Source organism: Elephantulus edwardii, unplaced genomic scaffold, assembly GCF_000299155.1.
Source record: "Elephantulus edwardii isolate Elephantulus edwardi_28Jun2011 unplaced genomic scaffold, EleEdw1.0 scaffold00074, whole genome shotgun sequence".
Lineage (NCBI taxonomy): Eukaryota > Metazoa > Chordata > Mammalia > Macroscelidea > Macroscelididae > Elephantulus > Elephantulus edwardii.
The window spans coordinates 12,384,575-12,409,164 of NW_006399824.1; the positions used below are offsets into that span (position 1 = coordinate 12,384,575).

Consider the following 24,590-nt stretch of genomic DNA (forward strand, 5'->3'; position numbering starts at 1 on the left):
AGTCGCAAGCGACTCGATGGCACATAACAACAACAAATCCATTATACTGACTTTATATACATTGTGTTTTATAGAATTATTCATGTACTTTGTGTTTTCTATAATTAATTACTGTTGATCAATGCCTTTTATCACTCCATCTTATCAAATCCTGATTGCACCTTCATTCCTCTAATCTCTGCTGCCACTGTGTTTCCCTTCTGACAGTAATTATACCTGGTGTTTGCTTACAGATCCTTAGTTTCTCTTATGTAAATCTCCTTTACTATACTGTGTCTGATTTTTCCTACTTTTATAAAATTATTAAAGTCAATGTATTAATTTCTTTGTCTACTAGCAATTTTTTAAAAAGATTTGATGATTTTAACTTTTTTTTAGCCTCTGAAATAGTGACAGGGTAACAGAACTGCTTGTGATTCAAAAAGTGGTGTACATGTCATAGGAGTAAAAAGGTGGTAATTCAACAATAGTATACCTGCTATAACCTGGGAAGTAATTGTTGTTGTTGTTGTTGTTATGTGCCATCGACTCATAGTGACACAATGTACAACAACCCTAAACCTTGCTCTGTCATGTGCTAATGTTACTGCCTCTAACACACCTGCCCCTGCTACCCTAGTCACTAAATCTAACCGTGTCATCAAGGGTCTTCCTCTCTGGTGCTGATAATTTTAGTGGGTGTAATATTTTCTTAGGAAAAATTACCAAGCTGCTGCTGCTGTTTAGACACTATGACATCAACTAGGACTTATGGCAACCCTGTGAACAACCAATCTGAACCTTGCCTCATCCTTTTCCAGCCTCACAATCTCTGCCATGCTTAAGCCCAGTTTTTACAGTCACTATGTTAATCCATCTTGTTGAAGGTCTTACTCTTTCTCTCTGATCCTCTTTCTCAGCATGATATCTTAAGAAGACAAAAAAATGCAGATGAACGCTTAGACTAAAGAAGAGGAAGAGTCATGAAATAAAACTTAAACGTTTTTAAAGCCTGTCTTGTTGGAGAGTGAATAACCTTGTGTTTGACGCCAAGAAGTTTGGTCTGGATCTTTATATAGAAATTAAGATGTGAACACATTCAAAATAATTTAATAGCTATCAGTGTTATCTGAAAATGGTAATAGTTTTCCTAAGGCGTTAAAGTGTCCTGTGTTCTGTCATAGACCAAACTGTCACCTAGCATCGATCACAAGGGTCAATCTATCAACGAAATATTTTACTTTTAAAATGATGCTATGGATTCTTTTTCTAGAAACAAAGATGCATTTTTATTCAAAATGAGATATTTTAACTACTTTCTATATGGTACATTTTTGTCATCCATTATTTTTCTACTGAATAAAGCATTTATGTACATTGTACAAGGAACATAGTTGTTCATTTTAGAGGCCCATATTTCTTCCTGTTCTTTTGTTTTGTTTATTTTTCACTAATTTCTCACTCCTTCAACTTAAAGCTAAACAATAGAGATGAAAATGCTCTTTTAAAACAATTTATAGGTTCTCTTTTGGCAGTTTTTAAATAACATAACGGATGTAATTTTTAGCGGTCTCATTTGTCGAGTTTGTCCTCTGCTGTTTCTCTGTGATAGATCTGGGCTCATAAATTCGCTCCAATTTTTTTCTCTGACGATCTTAATAGTTTAAGGTTTTATGTGCAGGCCCTTTAGGTATTTTTTGGATATAGTATGAGATATGTATCTTGTTCAGTTTTCTACAAATAGATACCCAGTTTTAATGGCACTATTTGTTAAAGAAGCTTTCTTTGCTCCATTTAATGAATTTCATCTCTTTGTGAAAAATCAGTTACCCATAAATGGAAGGATTTATTTCTGGATTCTTAATTCTGTTTCAATGGTCTGTGTGTATGTCGTTGTTACGGAGAATGTTTCCATTTTTCAGTTCTAACAGTGTCTTCCAAAAGAGTAAAGAGAACCTGGAGGGAGAGAGCAAGGAGGAAAGTGTGCAACAGTGAATGAATGGAAATCCAAAGTCTCTGTAAACTTTCATTAAAATTAATTTTTTAAAAAGTAAAGAGAATCTATAGATTGGGGAGAAATTTTGGCATTGATACACCTAACAAAGTATTCCACTCTAAATCTTTTGTGACTGACTTCTGTAAATCAGCATAATTTGTTCTGGTTTCATCCATATTGTGCAGTATTTCACAAATTTTTGATAGTTTTTTAGAGATGCATAATAGTCCATTATCTTAATATTTAGCCATTGCCCCATTATATTGTTGCACTGTATTATTTCCAGCTCTTTGTAATTATAACTAATGCTTAAGTAAACATGAGTGTGCTCCCTGTTTCTTAACACTTTGCGGCAAACAAATGATGGCAAATGTGTTTCTAAGCATGGTTGTCAATTTAAAAAGTGTGCGGCTATGAAAAGTACCAGGTCATTACCAAGATGTAGGGATGTAGAAAGAGAAGAGGAAAAACTAATACATAGATAAGTTGAAAAGACAATAAAAGACTTAAGTATAAATTGTAATAATTACTTCTAATAATCAATTGCAATTAGTGTTATAGAACAAAGTATATGAATAATTGAATGAGCTACCAATATGACATGCAAACTTTCACCCAAATAAAATGTAAAGAATACAGTTATCTTTCTCATAAATCTGCCACAGAAACTAGTTCTATATTGAGTAGAATTCCTGTCTCAAACTTGTACGAGCATTACAATGAAAAATATCTGACACATTAATAACACATTTTAATTTTGTGGGTTTTTTAAGGGCTTTTGAGCTTTCACGTATCACATAAAAAGAAAACACCAAGCATTTACCATAATATAAATTTTAAAAATTGAGTTCTGCTTTAAAGCAGTGTTGTGATTATAAGGAAAAGCTTTTCTTAAATAGATTCTAGAACAAAAAAGACAAAATATGACTGTGGTTAGAAATCGGTTAGTTTCTCAGTCACTTTTGGACTTTTCCAAATTCTTTTTACTTACCAGGTATAAATCCCTTCTTTTAACTCTTTTTTTTTATTCACTGGTTTCCATGATTAACTAGTCGACATAGAAAAGAGCAGCCAACAGACAGTAATGCTTTGTTCTTCCCAGCTACTCTAGGGCCCCTACTGCTGATTTCTGAAGAAAGAGAAAAAGAGGTACTTGGGGATAAAAAGAGCAGCATTTCAAAGAGGAGCAGAACGATTGTGGGAAAGCATGTGACTGTGATTCATATTTCTAAGGAGTTAAAATCTTTTTTTTTTTTTTTTTTTTTTTGGTGTGTGTGTCCAGATCTGTTTTTCCCTGTTTTGAGAATAATAATATTATAAATAATGTGATTTTAATTATCTGCAAGCTGTGAGAGTGGCTTGGGAAAAGAAAAACCTTTAGTCCTGAAGTTTCACTGTTAGATGAGGTCTGAGTTGAATGGAATTTGATGGCATTTAAATAAAAAAATTGGATGAAGGATTTTAATAATTTAGGTGTTATAGAAAGATAATAGTATCTATGTTTATTGTCACAAATACGGAAGTTTGAGTTTTGGGGATTATATTGGTGTTTTTGTTTTGTTGTTCATTGGTTTGGTGAGCTGGTTTGGGTTTTTGTTTTTGTTTGGATTATTTGGGGGGGGTTGGGGTTTTTTCTGTTCTTGGTTTTTTGCCACTCCCTTAAATACTGTTTGGTTTGTATTTTTAAATTATTACTGTGAGTGAAACTTTGGAAAGGCTAAGTTCGATGAGACATGCTTTAATAGATAGAAAAACCACATTAGTGTATTTCAGTTTTTGACATTAGTATGTTCTTTGCAAGTATCAAATCTTAACCACAGGTGAATTTCTTATAATCTATTTTAAATACAGTTGCTAATAAACTATAACTCATGACTTTGTGTTTTTACATACATTTAGATCAAGAAATTTTCCTCAGTTCCTTAGAATATATATATATATGAGGAAAAGTTGGTGACATCAATGTTAGGTGAGCATAACATGGACCTTTCTTTTAATCTATAATTCTAGGACGACATAGACAGCCTAAACCCAGTTCTCAGGGACAACCCGCAACTTCATGAGGAAGTGAAAGTCTGGGTAAAGGAACAAAAAGTTCAGGAGATTTTTATGCAAGGTAATTATTTTGAAGTTATGCATTGTTTATGGGAACTAGGTAACTTTTGGTTGGTCTAAAATGTGCAATATAAGCGGAAGAGCAAATTTCATATTTTTAGTTACTTATATTTGAGGAGATAATGGCAGAATTAAAATCATTGCATTAGGAGGTTTATTTCTGTAATTTATTAAGTTATCCAGGTCAGATGGTTGACAAAGTATTTTAGCCACACAGGTGTTTTGTTCATAGGAAATTTTCCATATTATAGAATGTGTTAGGTGTGTCCTTCCTGGAGAAGGAAGCGTTGTTTGTAGTAGAGGGTTGCCCAAAGCCACATTCAGTTCCCTTTGAAGAATGCTGTTGGTATGTGATAAAAGTGGCCTATTTCAGTGTGCCTTCCTCAGTTGTTAGCACAATAGTAGTCCTAGTTTTTTGTTTTAAGTCAGCTACAGGAATGTCTACTATATGTGACCATTAAACCAATGATGTTTTGTAGTTATTAGTGATTGCTCTTTCTATGACAGTGTATAAACATAAAACCATGAATTGATGGCATGGAGTATTGATAACGTTATTTTTAAAAGTACTGTGATGTTAAATTCTCATACTTAATCTCACCTCAATTTCCATGTGATACAAGTTAAGCATTAGTAGTAATATCTCAAAATAACACCTGTTGTGCTCTCTCGGTATTTGCTGCAGCAGATTACCTGTAAACTTTTTAAAGCAAATTAGCTATTGAACTTTCTATTAGACATAATTTATAACAAATACATAAATGATAATTTTTTCCTGTGAATTTCCATGTATCTACACCCTGACCTCAGTAACTATCAAGCTTTGACTGTTATTACAGCCCCATTAATTTTCTTCTAGCTTATTATATCTTTCCTCTAATTTATTATTTCTTTCTATTAATTTTTTTAAACAAACCATCATACAGTTAAAATAACTGAAAAATTAATAATATAACTTGTGGAATGGTTAGGTTCATCTTTTCATTTGTTCAAAACTCACAGATGCTTTTAAATAGATTTTGTTTATTAATTTTCAACCTGATAACAAACTTTGTTCATTCTAATTGCTTGGCAGTTCTTCTCTTCCATAACTTTTTATCTCTGTCTCTCTGTATGTCTGTGTCTGTCTTTGTGTGTCTGTGTGTGTGTCTGTGTCTCTCTGTATGTCTGTGTCTCACGCACGCGTGTTCTCTCTCCCCCCCCAACTCCCCCACCCCCTTGCAATTTATTTGTTAAATAAATGAAACTAGTAAATTTTTTCCAAATTTGTTTCTTCATCATCTACTTAGAGGTAAAAGAAAAGGCCTTTTATGCAGAAAAAAATCCCATGCAGAATTGTCTGAAATACTCTTAAAAGATGGTGGGAATAAACCAGTATAGATCATCTACTAAAAAATTGAAAATTATTCCAATTTGGAATTACTGTATTTTCTATATTTAGGAAGAAAAATCAGATTAATACTTTTTTCTAGTAAACATGGACATACATAATGGATTATGCTTATCAAGTAACATTCATGAGTCACCTCCTCCTTTATTTCCCAGCCAGTCAACATCTTACTTTTTCAATATGAAAGCATTTGATTTCTTGTATAAATCTTAGAGTAATTAATAAAAAAATACATATTTTTCTTTAATTTTAGGCTGTTACTGGAGTTAATTTTTTTTTTAATGGCAAAAATTAAACCACTACTATTTCAGACTGTTTGAATCTATTTCAGCCTTAAAAGAAAGATTCTTAAGGGAGGGAAAAAATTAACCCGTCACTTCCATAAATTTTATGAATAACAACACTTAATTGATAGTTGGAGAGGATTAATTAGCTTTTACAGATTATGTAAACATTTTGTAAATTAGGTATGTATATTACTATTATTGTTTAGCAAAAGCCATTTTTGGTACCACTCTCAAAATACTTCCTATTAAACATTCAGGTATTTGATAGCCTTTTTATGTCTGGGAGTTGAAAACATATTTGTCTCCAAAATCCTCTTTTGTGGAGTGACTTTTGTAGTAATAAGCATATTACACTAAGATCTCTCCTCAGTGCTGTCAGTTGTATCCACTTATTCTGAATTTCTGACTTACTGGATTTCTGAAGCTGTAGATCAAACAGGAGGTTGCCCACCTTCCACTGAGCTGCTGGTGGGTTTGAATCATCAAAGAGGTGTGGCCTTTGGGCTAGCAGCACAATTACCTGTGGGCTCCAAAACCAGAACTCTCTGTGTGTGTAGCCTTTATTATTATATAGACTTTATAAAATAATTATAGGGGTGTGTGTGTGTGTGTGTAATTATTTGAAAAAGCTTGGTCCAAAGTATACCAGTGTATTAGTATATAGACATTCTTATTGAGATATTTATGATTTCTAAACATATATGTTTTTAAGACTTTGGTCCACTTTAAGAGTTGTTAAAGAAGACTCAAAATTTATAGTTGATTGTGGTAAAGTTTTGTCAACCAAAAGACCCAGGGAAGAAGTTACAAAGTGTGTTTCCATTTTAGCCTTGTTCTCTAACATTTATATAACCTTATTACTTTATAGACCAAGTTTATTTAAGTTTCTTTACTACCCTCTTAACTCATGATCCTAGAAATACTAAATTGTCTTTCTGACTTAATTTTTCTTTTCTTCTTTTTTTTTCTTTCTCACCGACTCAAGATATTTACATTTAGTTTAATGGTAATAGTGATCTGGCTCTAAAATATATTCATTTGCCACCTAAAAAAATTTTTGGAAAGTTGATAGTGTGGGTATTACTCACCAATCATACAGCTCATGCCTGTTTTAAAAGTTCTTAAATGAAAATGTCTTTTAAGATACCCTTATTTCTTTTTTCTTTTCTTTTTTTTTCAGTTTGAAGATACCCTTATTTCTTATGTTTGTTTTTTCAAAAGGTCCTTATTCCTTAAATGGATACCGAGTGAGAGTATACAGGCAAGACTCTGCCACCCAGTGGTTTACTGGCATAATTACTCATCATGACCTCTTCACTCGCACCATGATCGTTATGAATGATCAGGTAAATAGTCCAAGTATTGTGAAAGTGCTTTGGTGATGTAGTCAATCTGAAGTTTTACTGCTAACATAAGACTACCACTTCAAATCTACTAGTGTTTCTGTGTGAGAGAAATGGACAGTTTCTTCCCAGTGATTTACAGCCTCTGAAAACCTACTTAAAGATCAGTTATGAGTCATAATCGACTTGACAGCACCTAATGATAAAAACCGGTGGTTATTTCGTTTTGGGGTTTTTTTTTTTTTACTTTTTTTCAAATTCATATGTCTCATTCCCTCAAAATAATGCATCTCTGAGTTTTTAATGTATTTAAATGTATCACATATGTTCTCTGGAGAGCATGTTATATATCATGAAGATTGGAGGACAGGGAGGACAAAAACTTGTTGGTATGGAGTCAGTTCTGACATAAAGCAACCTTATATAACAGAGTAAAACTGCCCCATAGTTTCTAAAACACACAGGAGCAGACTGCCATTTGTTCCTGACTTAATATCTTACTGATTGGCTCAAACCCTTTCAGTCAGCCACTGAGTCCTTAACTTAAAAAAAAATATTTTTAGAGAATACCCACAAAAACTCATTGTTAGAGAGTTGGTTCAGACTCATAGCTCCCCTCCATTAGGTTTCTAAAGCTTCAAATTGTAGTAATAGGTGAATGCCTATTTTTTTTCCTCCCAGGGCACCATTGAAGGATCCCAAATACTGAGCTGTGCAGCATCTTGGTTAGCAGCGCAGATTCTCACTACTAACTAGAATTCCCCTGAGTGCTTAACTAGTGATATTTGGCCGTTGGTTAAATCAGTTTTCTGAAATAGAGACATCAAGCTCTTTGCGCCTTTTTTGTTTTGTTTTGGTTTGGTTTTTAATGCAAACAGTACTGCCTTACCCAGGAGGAGATTGCCCTTCCTTCTCCAGCAGAGCGTCTGGTGAATAGGCATCAAACTCTTATTGATTACATTTAATAAGTTCTTAGGTTAACTAAAATTTCCCAAATAAAATGTCTCACTAATAAAATGAATACAGTTAGTAATTCTTGTCCCATAAGTCCCAGAATTCATAATGCTCACTGTTTTAAAATGAATCTTAATGTTATAGGCTTCATATGTGTATTTTTAAATAGGATCTGAAAGATTTTAAACCATTTTCCTTGTTGTTTCTGTGGGTTTCTGTTTTTATTCTTTTTGGACTGTTGATGAGATGGCAAGCGGAACAAAAATCTTTTAAAGCCTTAGCTTAATTTTATTAAGAAGGGGGAAAAATTACTTTCTTCCACATTGTAGGAGAGTATATGAATAAATATGCCTTGGTTAACATTTGAAAATTTTAAGTTTCATCTTAATGAAGTAAAAAATTACTTGGAAATCTTTAAAAGTAATTTTTAAGATTCCCTTTAGCCATTTTAATAATATTCATCTGCATAATTTTTGTCAAAAGTTTCCTTTGTAAATTTCTTTTTCATTTTAAGGAGCTGCTTTTAAAAAATTACTTGACTTTTATAAGTACAGTGTATAATCGTTACCTTGGCACTTGGACTTTTTTTTTTTTCTAAAATTCTTGTGAACATATTTTGCTTTTTTAAGTCTTGATCAACAGTTGAAAACAGTATGGCTTTCAGAAAATTAAGATTTTAGTAATGATTAAAAGTGATTTATAAATTTGACACTACAAGTTAGATAAAAAACTGATTAAATATTTCTACTAATTTGAAAAATAGTGCTTATTATTATTTTGATTAACTGAGAGGGCTTAATAGTTTCCTTTTTTTGTTTCTTTATGTTGTTTATCATTTAGGTACTAGAACCACAGAATGTCGATCCTTCTATGGTTCAAATGACCTTTCTAGATGATGTTGTTCATTCTTTGTTAAAAGGTGAAAATATTGGTATTACATCACGACGTAGGTCTCGTGCCAGTCAAAATAGCAACACTATTCACGTATGTATGTTATTACTGATGAGTTACTGTATTTTCTTTTTAACTACTTAAAATTAGTCCCTAAACTGTTAAATTGTTAACTGGTTATTTTAGGGTCATTATACACGCGCCCAAGCAAACAGTCCCAGACCAGCAATGAACTCCCAAGCCTCAGTACCAAAACAGAGTCCACACCAGCAACAAAGAAATACTCGTCCAAATAAGAGGAAGGGATCAGATAGCAGCATACCAGATGATGAAAAGATGAAGGAAGAAAAATATGATTATATAATGCGAGGAGGTAGGATTACATTGTAAAAGGAGTAAAACAGTGTCTTTCTAAAATGCTGATTTAATGTTGATATGAAAATAAGACCTTTTTTTTTTAAACCTTACAGAAAATGCTAAAAGTAAAAATAAACACTTGATGAATAAAAGAAGGAAGCCCGAGGAGGATGAAAAGAAACTAAATATGAAAAGACTGAGAACTGAAAATGTTTCCGATCTTTCTGAGAGTGACTCGGAAAATTCAAAGAAGAAAATAATAGAAAATCCCCCAGAGCAACAGTCAGAGAATGAGTTGAAAAATAAAAACACTTCAAAGATAAATGGAGAACAAGGAAAACACCACAATAACGAGAAAGCAGGGGAACAGACACTAACAAATAGTCAAGCTGCATGGGATCAAATACAGGAAGATAAAAAAAATGAAGAAATAGAGAGGCTGAAAGTAGTTGACTCTCAACTTCAAGATAATATGATTATACATTCATCAGAACAGGGCACACTTTCTGATCATAATCCTAATGATATACTTCTTCCGGAGTGCAGTATGGAGAAGACACATACAATGGAATTAGTACCAAAAGAAAAGTTTGTATCCAGACCACCTACACCAAAATGTGTTATTGATATTACAAATGACACTAATTCACAAAAGGCGGCTCAGGAAAATTCTAATACCTTTGGCCTTTCATCACTTCAGAAAATAGATCCTAATGGTAGTGACTCAAAACACTCTATTGCAAATGTAAAATACTTGGAAACAACAAAACAAGATTCTGATCAGAGCTGGGTTAGTGATGTAGTTAAAGTGGATTTAACACAATCAAATGCAAATACTTCTTTAGGGAATGATCACCTGAACTTAGATAAAGAGAAAAGTCAGTATGTCTCATATATGTCATCTTTAACCGCAGTTTCTGTAACAGAAGAGAATAAACTTCGTAAGCGAAGTCCACCCCCTGAGGCTATAAAATCAAAACTTAATTTATCAGCCGATGCTCCTAAGACAAAATCTAATCCCTCGCCTGAAGTTGTTAAATCCAAAATTTCCCATTCTCCTGAGTCTACAAAGCCTAAGACTACTTACATGAATAATCAAGCTGCTGGTGAGAGAAGACTGATGAATAAAGTAGAACATGAATTATCAAGATGCAGCTTTCACCCAGTTTCTACTCGAGTCAATACATTGGAAGCTACAAAGAGCCCTTTAATCATTGATAAAAATGAACATTTCACAGTTTATAGAGACCCTGCACTTATTGGGCCAGAAACAGGAGCAAATCACATTACTCCTTTCTTAAACCAGCATCCGTTTCCTCTTCATTCCTCATCTCATAGAACCTGTTTAAATCCAAGTACTCATCATCCTGCCTTAACTCCTACACCCCACTTATTGGCAGGGCCATCCAGTCAAACTCCATTACCTCCTATTAACACCCACCCACTGACTAGTGGCCCACACCATTCTGTTCATCACCCGCATTTAATTCCTACTGTCTTACCAGGAGTGCCTCCTGCCTCCTTACTGGGTGGCCATCCACGACTAGAGACTGCTCATGCCAGCAGCTTAAGCCACTTAGCACTAGCACACCAGCAACAGCAGCAGTTATTACAGCACCAGTCACCTCATCTTCTTGGACAAGCCCATCCTTCTGCTTCATATAATCAACTTGGACTTTATCCAATTATTTGGCAGTATCCAAATGGGACACATACATACTCAGGACTTGGTCTACCCTCTTCTAAATGGGTTCACCCAGAAAATGCAGTTAATGCAGAAGCTTCCTTAAGGAGGGTAAGTTATGCCAGTATGGTTTTTGTTTGTTTGTTTTAATACCTGTTTTGTCTCTTTTAAGATCATTTGTTAGTATAAATTATGCTTACATATTTCAAATAGGATTTTTAGTGAAACCTTTGATACTTAATAATGACATACTAGACTTAGAAATTGAAATCTAGTAAAGTCTGTTTAAAAGTTACTTTTTAGTGCTCAGTTCGGCAGCACATACACTAAAATTGGAATGATATAGAGAAGATTAGCATGGCGTCTATGCAAGGATGACACTGAAATTTGTATTCGTTATTTTTTTTAATTCTTTACTGTAGAATTGCTCAGAACGTCACTTCTGTTTTAAAATAATTGATAACTGAGCAAGAAAACATACTTTCGATTATAAAGTTTTGCTTTCGTAAAAATTTCTTAAACCATGAGAAAAGGTACTTTTTAGATTGTTCCTACTATTAAGTATGGATATCTTTATAGCTTTAATACATAGCTCAATTTGCACAACTAAATTTGTGTAAGTGTGACATGTAGGTCAAAATTTATAGAAATTTTAGCAGTCTCGTCTTTAAAAAATTTTTTTTTTAAATTTTAGCAGTCTTGTTTGTATGTCTTATCAAAATAGTTTTAAAATACAAATTGTCTCATTTCACCCTGATAAATTCTATTGCCAGTCCTTTACTGGGTATGACTCCAAGCCCCCTTGCTGTTCTTTTTTTTTTTTTGGAACCCACTGTCATTGGACTAAAATTTAAAATGAGCTTCTGTCGATATAAACAGGATGAAGGTGATCGGGGTGGGATGGAAGTTGACTTCATGACACATGCCTTTAGAAAATTCTTTCTAATTTTTTTCTTTTACATTTTGAGGATAATACCAGACATACGAGGAAAAAAAAATTTAGGAATGAATGTCACTGTTAAATTTATAGAGACAACATAAACCTGCTTTTCATATACACCTGGGAAGCTTTTATCACTTTCTTAATATTATCTTTTTTGCTGTTACTGCCATTTTGGGTGGTAATCTACAGTATACAAAAGTTGCAATTTGGAAACAGTGCTAGTGAGCTTCTTATTATTTTAGGAACAGTTGCTTACACACAGCTTTAGGAGTAGTAAGAGTGAATAAAAGGTAGATGTTTTTAATGCCCAGTGATCTTCATGGAATCCCTTCTGGGAAGCTGTATTGGCATTTAACGTTCATGAGTTATGAAAAGAGTCCCTGGTTGGGATGTATGACGACATTACTCGCAAAAGGCACCCAGAAGTTGGGTAATGCAATATGAAATGTTAATAATTTTGAGTAATATTTTTGGTGGCTTATTCTCATTACAAATACTAGATCGTTTGGCTATACTTTTATAGGCACTTCAGTCTTCTCTCAGTGTTGTCAACTTTGAATGCCATATATTATTTTACACCAACTTTCCACATTTGATGTTGGAGCTTCTGAGTTACAGAATTTTGTTTCTTTATGATAACATTGAACTTGCTGGCGAGTGTCAGCATTAAGTAGTTGAGGCCAGTGAAGTGTAATTAATCACTTAAATAGTGTGATTTAAATTTGCCAGAATAAAATAGTGCAACAATTAATGAATGGAAATCCAAAATATCTAAATGTTCCTTAAAATTAATAAAATTTAATTTTAAAAAATTTGCCAGATTAAAATCAGTCTTGATGAGTCAAATACCCAGTTCACATTTACTTTTACTTTGCCTCTTTATCATTAGATATATCATGAATATAGCTATTGCTTCGAATTAGTCTTCATAAGGCAGGCCAGAAGTACACAGAGAAAACAGCAAATAGTTTTGAACTTTTTTTTATTGATTTGGTGACAAACTCTGTTTTGAGAACTTGCTGTAAGAAGGCATCATTTTTCAGTATGTCCCATGGCCTCTTAGCCCAGCTTTTGTGTTTATAAAAACATAAAATGTTTTTTATTCATTGATCATAAACTTGTTAAATGACAAGCATATCTAATTTTTATTCATTATATAAGATAATGAAAATATTATACCCTAATATTTGTGTGGGGGATAATCAATAAAATTAAGCAGTACTACATTAAATTATTTTATATGACATTGTCTTATTGCCATAGTTTATTTAAAGTTAAGATCTCTGGATTTTATTAATCTCCACCCTTTTAAAACCTATTTGAATTACCCTTTGGAGAAGTGTGTTCTTTCATTTATAAGAATCTGACTATAATCCATATTTTTAATCTGAATTTTATAGCAACATGTATGCGTTGGAATATCACATAGTTTGTCACTGTTCATCTTGAGTGGTAAAATTTACTCTTTTTTGTTAAAACCAAAGACGGTTGTGTTTTCTATGTATTTGTTTTCTCTTCCCTGTAGACAAACTATGTATTTCTTATCCCTGCCCTATTGACAAACATATCCTAGAAAAATGCCAGATCATAACACAGATACAATTCATGAACATGATATTGAGTAGTTAAATGTCTCATTAGTCATAAAAATTGATCAGAAAATTTAATTATGAGTAAAGCGAGATATTGATAATGTAGAAAATTAACAATTTTTAATTCCCTTGTAATATATTTTAGAAATAACAAATCCTGTCTGTTTCTCTGTTAACCAAGTGTTCTTTTTCTTTCCTATAAACAAAGTAATGTTACAATTTGTAAAATAGTATTATGTATCTTGAAATCTTCCACTATCAGTAGTTAGCATTTTAAATCTGATGAAAAGTGTATGAAATTGTGAGTATATTTGACTTCAGATGAATTTTAAAAAAGAGTAATGTTCTGTGTGTTTATATGTTGCTGTTAAAGGCCACTTGTGATACTGTGTTTAGATTTTTCTGGTAACTAAAGTCTGGTTTTGGTTTTTCTTTTTTAAATAGAATTCTCCCAGTCCTTGGTTACATCAGCCCACTCCTGTGACTTCAGCAGATGGCATTGGTTTACTTAGTCACATTCCTGTCAGGCCTTCCAGTGCGGAGCCTCATCGACCTCTTAAAATTACAGCGCATTCCAGCCCACCATTGACAAAAACCTTAGTAGATCATCATAAAGAGTAAGCTTAAAACTTAAAATACTTTCAGTTATCATTTTTCTTATTTTCTCATTTACCTAATACTAGGATTTGAAAAGTCATTCAGTTTCTATTAATATAACTTCTGATTCGTTCATTAAGAATACAAAGATGTTTTTCTTTGATAATGGAATGTTAATACATAGAAACTAACTTTGTAGTATATAAAAGTGTTTACAAAATCTTTTGTGTGTTGTTTTATTTTAGAGACTTGGAGAGGAAAGCTTTTATTGAACCGTTACGATCTGTTACCTCTACATCAACAAAAAGTGACCTGGATCCAAGTAGATCTCAGACTGGAAAAGATGGTCTTTTGCATAGGCATTTTGTGGATCCATTATTGAATCAATTACAGAGGCCACCCCAGGAGACAGGAGAAAGATTAAACAAATATAAGGAAGAACACCGTCGAATTCTTCAAGAAAGTATTGATGTTGCTCCTTTTACAACTAAAATCAAAGGGCTTGAGAGTGAAAGAGAGAATTATTCCAGAGTGGCATCATCATCTTCTAGCCCTAAAAGCCATGTTATCAAACAAGACAAAGATTTAGAACGTTCAGTATCTGATCTTTATAAAATGAAGCACCCAGTGCCTCAGAGTCTGCCCCAAAGTAATTATTTCACTACATTGTCCAATAGCGTAGTCAATGAACCACCAAGATCCTACCCAGCCAAAGAGGTCTCCAGTATTTACACAGATAAGCAGAGCAGTGCTCTTGTAGCAGCAAGTAATCCTCAAACTCTGAATTCATTTATATCATCACTTTCAAAACCTCCACCTTTGATTAAACACCAGACTGACAATGAAAGCTTAGTGACAGGCAAAATCCCAGATCATCTTCATCAAATTTCATCTCATTCAGTCACCACCTTCCGAAATGACAGTAGAAGTCCTACTCATTTGACAGTTTCTTCTACAAATACACTCCGAAGTATGCCAGCATTACATAGAGCACCAGTATTTCACCCACCAATCCATCACAGTGTGGAAAGAAAGGAAAGCAGCTATAGTAATCTTTCTCCTCCAACTTTAACCCCAGTGATGCCAGTAAATGCTGGTGGGAAAGTTCAAGAATCTCAAAAGCCTCCAACTCTAATACCTGAACCAAAAGATTCTCAAGCAAATTTCAAGAGTTCTTCTGAACAGAGTTTGACAGAAATGTGGAAATCTAATAACCTCAACAAAGAGAAAGCTGAATGGCATGTGGAAAAAAGCAATGGAAAGACACAGGCTGCTATGGCATCTGTTATTGTACGTCCACCTTCTAGTACAAAATACGAGAATATGTCAGCAGTGCAGTTACCTTTGAAAGAAAGACTTGGTGAAAGATCTTCAGCTGAGACAAACCAAACAGATTGTCTCAAACCACCAGAATCTGGAGAGACTGGAAGAATCATGTTACCAAATGTGAATTCAGATACTATTCACATAAAATCTGAAAAAATCTTTCCGTCTGCCTCACAGGGTACTATTCCCAGTTCAGTCATGTCAGCTGTAAATACAGTAGCTAGTACCAAAATGGGTATATTCACATCTGTTGTCACTACGACCACTGGCTCCAGCGGGGGTGGTTCAGAAGTAATTTACTCTTTATCAAATAGCAATTTGGCATCTACATCCTTAGAATGTACCTCTTCAAAAAATACCAGTCAGTCAGTGGTTCAGTCACAAGAGTGCAAAGTTAGCAACACAGCTTCAGTTACACCAGTTAGTAGTAAGACAGGAAGTGGTGTTCAGCTCAGCTCTGGGTTCCCAGGCACAAGTGATTTTATCCATTTAAAAAAGCACAAGGCAGCATTGGCTGCTGCTCAATATAAAAGTAGTAATGTCAGTGAGTCTGAGCCTAATACTGTGAAAAATCAGACATCTTCAGCCTCCCTTTCCTTGGAAAGCACTGTGGTCTGTAGTACAATAAACAAAGCAAACTCTGTAGGAAATGGGCAACCTTCCCAGACATGTCAACCAAACTACCATACTAAACTGAAAAAGGCCTGGCTTACTAGACATTCAGAAGAAGATAAAAATACTAATAAAATGGAAAATTCAGGGAACTCTGTGTCAGAAATTATTAAGCCATGTTCTGTAAACTTAATAGCCTCTACATCAAATGATATACAAAATAATGTAGATAGTAAGATCATGGTTGATAAATATTTAAAAGATGATAAAGTCAGTAGGAGAAAAGCCAAAAGAACTTACGAATCTGCCTCTGAAAGTGGAGACTCAGACGAAAGTGAAAGCAAGTCAGAGCAACGGACTAAAAGGCAGCCTAAACCAACTTACAAAAAGAAGCAGAATGATTTGCAGAAGAGAAAAAGTGAAATAGATGAAGATTTGAAGCCCAATGGAATTCTCAGCAGGAGTGCTAAAGAAAAAAGTAAATTGAAGTTGCAGAGCAACAGTAATAGCGGTACGTAAATAAATACGTTCTTATCGTTCAGGAAAAAGTGACTATATTTTCTACAAATAATGATACACTGCTTCTCTAAAGTTCAATGATGTAAATAATCAACTTCTTCCTTGATTTGCATCTCTAAGAGTTACAGTCATATCCACAGACTTCATTTTATAAGTAGCCTATAGTAGGTGAGACCTGACCACTCAATTTTGAAAAGAGTAGTGTGGATGTGGTCTTTTATTTGGTAACTGGATTGACAGCTATTGAAATTACCAAAAAAAAAAAAAAAGAAATTACCATCTATGCCTAATAATGCTATTTTTCCATGTAATGCTTAATGGTAAAAATTTTTAAAAGGTGGAATCACTATGGTTTTATGTATTTCAGTATTTAAGAATAAGTGACATAAGTGAAAAATTGATATGTAATATATACGTATGTAGAATTGTTGTCATTATAGCAGAGGAAAGGGATGCAGTAATATTCACTGTAAAGTCTTTTTTATTCTGGAAGTAGTATTTCTCAGTTTGCCTATTTTCTTTAGCTGTGTTGTACAATGTTGAAATCATTTAATAGTGTTAACTATATCCATGGATTCATCCACATGCGGTATATATCTCTGCAGTGTGGCTGTTCATTCAAGCTCTTGGGTTCCTCGTGGCTGTTACTGGTCTTTTCACTGAATGTGGTTTTCCCCCATTTCTGTGTGGGAACCAAAGGCAAATAAAGGAAAGAAAACTAGGAGGATAGAATTAAATGAAAAGAACAGTCAAAAAATGGCAGAAGAAAGGAAAACAAGCTCTTTTAGAGGCTAAGAGACTAAAACATATGTAGGAAGAAGACAGGTGATAACAACAAGAAGGATAAAAGGATATGTACTTTTTATTTAGTGTTACTTTTTTCCATATTTTATCACTGCCCACAGTGCCTTTTTAATAAGTTTATTACAATCCTAATTTCTCTTCTGTTTTCCTCATAGCATTTCCTTTGTTGTTGGATATTCATGTATTTGCATTGTACTTACAGAGACTAAAAGATCAAGACCTCCTAACTCTTATCACTTGGGCTCTTGTGGAATCATAGTTAGAAAACTCTTAAAGTGTAAACATACTGTTTTGTCACTGACTATGTGCTCAGAAGTAAGAGTTCTAAGACGAGCTAGAATCAGTGCTTTCTTTCCTCCAAGTTGATGAGTAATTTGGTAAATAACATTTTGTTCAAGAGAGTTTAAGTATCATTCATTTCCAACTTGAATATAGTAAGTAACTATTAATACCATCTTTTAATAATGGGAAAAATTTCTTTGCTTTTGTTTGGGGCCATCTAGAAAGATTTTTCATTTTTTAAGTTGAGAGTTCACAGATCGAAGAGCTTTTTAACCTTGAGTATAACACCTATTTCATAGATTAAGGATGATCTTTGCTATCCTTTTCAGTGAAATTATTACTGTTTTTGTTATGTGTTGTCCAGTTTGCAACTCAGTAGCAGCCCTATGTACAACAGCTCTGAAGGCTGCCCTGTCCTGAGCCAGTCTCATTGATTCCGACACACCTACCTCCATCACTGTATCAGTCCTTCTCATCTGGGGTCTTTTCTCTCCTTCGCTGTCCCTCCACCCTCCTGAGCTTGATATCCTTTTCCAGGAACTAGTCCTTCCTGGCCACATGCCCAAAGTATGTGAGATGGAGTTTCAAATTCCTAGTCTTCAAGGAGATACTTGCTTTCACCCTCTCTAAGGACAGACCTATTTGTTTCCTTGGTGGTCCACAGTATGTTCAGGACTCTTCTCCAGCACCACAACACAGAGGCATCAAATCTTCTTCAGTCATTCTTACTCATTGTCTAGCTCTCTGATGCATAGCAAGTAACTAAGAAGACCATGGCCCGGATCACACACATGTTAGTCTCTAGACTTCTCAGTACTCTAGAAAGGTCATTGACTGGAAATTACTATCCGTAAAAATAAGATTGAATGAGTTAGGCTGGCTCCTAGATTATGCAATATACATACAAAATTCTAATATGTACTAATGAATATACATACTGCAGTGTTAGTGCCTTCTAAAACTAACTCATTGTTATGGGGTCAGAACCAACTCATAATTGACTCTTCAGTGATTAGTTAGAGTCCGTAAATCCCAAAGGAAGAGATTTCCCATCTCTGTCTTGGCAGAGCTCTGATGCATTTGCCTTTGGGTTTTGTTTTTTTTTTTTTTGCATGTGGATGGTTGTTGTGGTGGTGGTGGTGATTGTTATGTACCAATGAATTGGAGCTGACTGAGATTGCCCTTCCTCCTCCAGTGGAGCATCTGGTGGATTCGACCACACACCTTTAGGATTGCAGTGCAGATTCTTGCCACCAGAGCTCCATACTATTTGCCTTTGGAATGGTTGTTCACACTTCTTATTTACTAGGTTATCAGACCTCCCTAAATTTGAGCGTTCTAAAGCCAGATAAAGTTTTACATTTTTTGGTCTTTTGGAATGTCTATCATCTGCTGCTTTTTGTTACTGTGATAATTAAAAGTTGTCTCCTTTCCCATGACTAGTTTTTTATGTAATTTCATTTTATATTCTTAAATTAACTTGTTGTTGTTGTTATGTGCCGTTGAGTCATTTGCAACTCATAGTGACCCTATGTACAACAGCCCTAAACCCTGCTCTATCCTGTGCTAATCCCATTGCCTCTGACACACCCATTCCGATTACCCCAGTCACTGAATCAATCCACCTCATAGAGGGTCTTCTCCCTCCTGCACTGTCCCTCCACTCTACCCAGCATGATGTCCCTCTACAAAGACCTGTCTCTCCTTGCAACATGTCCAAAGTATGTCAGACGAAGCCCCAGAATCTTTGCCTCCAAGGAGTAGCCTGGTTTAACCCTCTCTAGGATGAATCTGTTTGTTTTCTTGGCAGTCCATGGTATATTCAATACTCTTCTCCAGCACCACAGCTCAAATAAATTAACTACCAAACTGAAATAAATCTGTAAGCTTCCTGATATACAAAGCTGCTGAGTTTTAACTATAATCCAATTTTAAGTTCTATTTCTTAAAAAAAATCATCTTTTAGTAATTGAGCATCAGAGTAAAGGCTTCTCTTTGTGTCTCTTATTCTCTTCCCCAGTGCTGTGTTGCTAGAGCTGCTGAATTTTCTAGTAAATCGTAAAAGTTCTTAGGGTAAAAGGAAGCAGAAATGTTCCTAAGTTTCTGGTGTTTTTCCTCCTTGTCCAGGTATCTTAGTACAAAACTTTCAGATGTCCTAAAAGATTAGATACATACATACATTTGGAGGATAAGTTTTATTTACCATATATTTACACTGTTTTATAAAAGGAGTTTGTTATAACTGTGTGTGACCAGACTAGAAGAAATTATAATACCAAAAGCTGTCAGGTTGACCTGGTCCTTCGTATCTTTGTAATTCCTTTATTTAAAAAAATACTTTAGCGGTCCCCTTTTGTTGTTGATACAAGATCTTTTTTTAGGTTGTCTTATTCTTTATTATTTTATTCATTTATATTAGTCCTACAAATTTTTTCAACAAGTAGTAGTCCATTCTGTTTAATTTGTTCGGTCCTGTGGAGTTGAAAGTGTATTGGTTAAAAGCTGTTTCTGTCTATTCAGAATGCATGTTTAGTTTTGCTTTAAGGTAAATGATTAGAAGAAATTGTAATAAAAATCCACTGCCGCTGTTTGTTGCCATCGAGTCAGAATTGACTCTTTTTTTTTCCTTTCCCCCCAAGTTTTTGTGTGAGTGTACCGTCAAATCAGATCTGACTGGTATGGGAGGAGATTGTCCCTCCTTTCCTGGCAGAGCATCTGGTGGATTTGAACCGTGCGCCTCTGGGATTGTAGTTGGAGCTCCTTGCCACTAGGCCACCAGAGCTCCCCTAGAATTGACTCTTAGCTGGCCCTCCAGCAGGTTTACTGAAGCAGTAAATTGCATGGGAGGAGATTTCCCCATCCCTCTCGAGGAGCCGCTGGTGGATTTGAACCACATTCCTGATCCTTACCACTAGGCCAGCAGAATTCCCCCTCTGGCAACAATTTCCCTCCGTAAGTATTACATGTATAAGCATCCATGCTCTCTTGCATGTGTATTGATCTAATGGATTAAGCCCTATGTCACACTGACCTACATTGGAGACAGGGAAGAACATATAATTACAGGGAGAGAACCAGGCAGCAATCCTAGAAATGGCTGATTTTCAGTGGTTGAGTGGAATATCAATCTGTTCTGTAAACTTTGACTAAATCATAATAAAAAGTTAAAAATAATTATAGTTCTTTCTGTAAAATGTGTGATCTTTCATTAATTGTACAGTAGATGCTCTGAACAACATACCTCTGCTATTGACAAGAGGTTTTGCCCTAAATTCTACATTTCTGGTACACTGACTTAGGAGTTTGGGTCCTAATGATTGGTTTGTTAATAGAAAGCCTACTGTGGACTTTTTAGTTTTTGAGTACCTACAACTTTAAAATACAGCTCTTTGTTTTTCTCCGATCTTAGTATAGTGTTAAAATTATATAATTTATTTTAATTCATCCACGGAATAAACATTTCTGCAAAACATTTATGCTAATTCTTCCCTACTAATTTTACAGCTGGCATCCCTCGTTCAGTATTAAAAGATTGGCGTAAAGTCAAGAAGCTAAAACAAACTGGGGAGTCATTTTTACAGGATGATTCCTGCTGTGAGATAGGGCCTAATTTACAGAAGTGCCGAGAATGTAGACTTATTCGGAGTAAAAAAGGAGAAGAACCAACTCACTCACCAGTATTTTGTAGGTTTTACTACTTTAGACGGTAAGTGAAGATACATGACCACAGTATTTATAATCAGTTTAATTGTAATTTGTTAAAAAAATGTAGTTCATTGAAACTTTAGATCAAATTTTAGTGCTTTTAACTCTTTAATCAAATATTTATTCACATGACTTAACTTTTCCATATGACCCTCTTCTAAGAGATTTGTTTTAATTTCTGTACTTTGAACAAATCAATGTAGAATATATATTACAGCTTTAGCTAGTAAGCACAGGTTGTATAACTAGGTTACTTAAAATTGAGAAATTCACTGTAAAGTTAGTGGAATATCAATACTTTCATTAAATATACATTTAACATTTATAAATCCAGAAAAATGTCATTATATAAATAAGGATTTGTTTGTACCATGTCTTATTTCACGCATTTTTCTTGTTAAAAGTAAAATCCATTTTTTATATAGCTGTTGTTATCCTAATATTAGCATTACTTAATTAATGCTTTAGTAGGTTTTTTAAGAGTAAGAGTTCAATTAAAAAATAATAATCTAGCCAGTAAGAATATTTAAGAGCCATGCTAATATAAAGTGTGTGGTTGCTTAACCAAAGTGTTGGGAATTTGAACTGAATAACCACTTCACTTAAGAAGGGTGTGGAAGTCTGCTTCTGCACGTATACAGCTTTGGAAACTGTATAGAATAGGCTTACTCTGTCCTAGATTTATCAAAAGTTGAATTAGAATTCTTAGCAGTTGGTTTATTTGTTTTTGTTAAATGAGTTTCATAGTGGTTGCAGTAATCAATAGTGTCAGTAGTCTGGCAGGTGAAACTCATCCAGCAGCTCTGTGGAAGAAAAGACATGTTTATCTGCTTCCTAAAGATAACAGCCTTAGAAAAGCCCATAATGCAGTTCTACTCTGCCTCTTGGGATTGATACCAGTCAGAATTTACTCCACATCATTTAACAACAGCTTAACGTTTCCTATTCTAAAATCAGCCATTCCTAGCTTTGAATCCCAGTTCTGCTCTTTATTTTATGTGTGGCTTTATTAACTGCATTAAGACCTCTAAGCATAGTTCAGCTTCAAAATGTGAACAGCAGTGCTACATGTCTCATAAGAATTCATGAAGATTAAAGGGTGTAGAGAAAAAAGAAATGTCATTAATGTTGCTGGCTCTGGTATTCTCATAGTCATTATCTTCCTAAGAAGTTAAGGAATGCTTGCATTTAAGTCACTTTTTTAGTTTAAGTGAAAAGAAACCTTACATTAAAAATTGTAGAAGTAGTGGTAGTAGAGCCTCTTTCTATATTAAGTGTTGGGCTAATAACTTGAAAATTGGTAGTTTGAATTCAGTTGTTTTTCTAAGAATGCAAGACTTGTGGAGACTGTTTGCTTCAAGGAAAATGTATATCCTTGTGCTTGTTCTCTGTCCTGTAGGATCTCCACCTGGCACCACTCAGTCAGTTAGTAAGATGAAATTTAGTTTAAAAGGACAGATGGAGAGTAACAGAAGTATGGAAAATAGAGAAATAAGTAATATTATAATTACATGCTTAAAAATACAGAATACCCTGTAATAAATTTTAGACATCTTCAGTTGTTAATAAGAGTGAAGAAAATTAATAGAAAGTAATTGAGTACTAACCACCAGCCAGTAAAGAGAACAGCAATTTGTCATTCTGATTACCCTAAACTTGACCAAATAAACAAATGTAAGAATCTATTAGAAGATACAATGAAATTGGGTTTCCAAGATTACTGACTTCTCATTCATACTTTTCTACAAAACTTTATTGATATTACTATAATTAGAGAAAAGGGTATGATTGCTAGGCTCTTTTTTTTTTAATCCTAGTGGGGTGCTGATTTGGTTTATATATAAATTCTCTTATTGGCAATGCTGTTTATTGCTATTTGCTTAAAGACTGTAAGTCCTTTTAATTGAGCATGATAGGTACAGTTATTGAATGTACACATTAACAATCCTCTATTTTTCCTATTCAAAAACATTGATTTATTTGCGATTTAAAAATTTAACTTGTATTGAAAATATACATCTTATGCTTTTATGTCTTGATATTTCAGATTGTCATTTAGTAAAAATGGAGTGGTTAGAATAGATGGTTTCTCTTCTCCTGACCAGTACGATGATGAAGCTATCAGTTTGTGGACACATGAAAATTACGAAGATGATGAACTAGACATAGAAACATCTAAATACATATTGGATATAATAGGTGATAAATTCTGTCAACTTGTAACATCTGAGAAAACAGCTTTATCCTGGGTTAAAAAGGATGGTAAGGAAGGTTTTATTATTTAAACTATGTATGGTTGCACAGATTTCCATTTTAGAATGTTTCTATTAATTATGTCTAATCTGTAAAAAAGTATTTTAATCATCCATATTGTATTTTTAGTCATAAGGAATTACACTGTAATCTCGAAGGCACAGGGTTCAAATCCACCAGTTACTCTTATAGGAGAAAGATGGGAATTCTCTGGTGCGATTAACTGCCTCTGAAAACCCAGGTCAGCTGTGGGTCGGTTCTGACTTCACAGTATGCAACAACAACAAAAGCACATGTACTTTTACTTATGGTCACAAGTATTTTCCAGTTGACTTTAATGCTTGATGAAATCACCGTATCATTTCACTGTTTTTCTCCTTCTATTACATTCCTTTTTGGAAACTCATGTGGCCTCAGAGGGGTGAATCCTTGGCTTTGTCCCTCTGTGCTGGCTGGGGGCTGGCTCTGGAGCAATTGCTTGGTTGGAAGACACTTTTTTGGCCAGTGAAAGCCCAGGATGCAAGTCTGGCTTGGAAATTAATTTGGGCCCTTGGGCCTGGTTTTGTTTTAGGTCAAACATTATTCTAAGCAGTATAGCACTCGTCTGTCCATTTGCTGTACAAAGCTAACTCATGGTAGCTGTGATGCTAAACACTTTGACTCTGAAAATGCAATAATGGTTACCTACGGTGGACAGTGTTTGGTGGAGCTCCTGATGAAAACAAGCTGGGAAGCAGGAGTGGCATCCACTTGTGAAACTTCTTACCTCCAGAAACACTCTGAGCTCAGATAAATGATAACAGTTATATAAGTGTTCAGGTCTTTTGTTCATAGGGTCACTATGAGTCATCTAAGACTCAACAGTAGTTAACAACAACATAGAGTTCTGTTGGCCTAGGGGACAGAAAGTGATGCTACCAAGTCAAGGTGGGTGATTTTAATCTGTGGCCCTCAGGCCTGG

At 34.4% G+C, this 24,590-nt stretch overlaps 1 protein-coding gene across 1 annotated transcript in view; it reads left to right on the forward strand.

Moving 5' to 3' along the window:
* Positions 1 to 24,590, forward strand: part of JMJD1C (jumonji domain containing 1C) — a 317,954-nt gene that overhangs the window by 268,694 nt on the left and 24,670 nt on the right. The window contains exons 4-12 of the mRNA XM_006889056.1: positions 3,986 to 4,091; positions 6,989 to 7,113; positions 8,905 to 9,048; positions 9,142 to 9,328; positions 9,426 to 11,107; positions 13,976 to 14,148; positions 14,374 to 16,574; positions 21,176 to 21,377; positions 23,424 to 23,638. Coding sequence (XP_006889118.1) covers positions 3,986 to 4,091; positions 6,989 to 7,113; positions 8,905 to 9,048; positions 9,142 to 9,328; positions 9,426 to 11,107; positions 13,976 to 14,148; positions 14,374 to 16,574; positions 21,176 to 21,377; positions 23,424 to 23,638 — 5,035 coding nt within the window. The remainder of the gene's footprint in view (positions 1 to 3,985; positions 4,092 to 6,988; positions 7,114 to 8,904; positions 9,049 to 9,141; positions 9,329 to 9,425; positions 11,108 to 13,975; positions 14,149 to 14,373; positions 16,575 to 21,175; positions 21,378 to 23,423; positions 23,639 to 24,590) is intronic.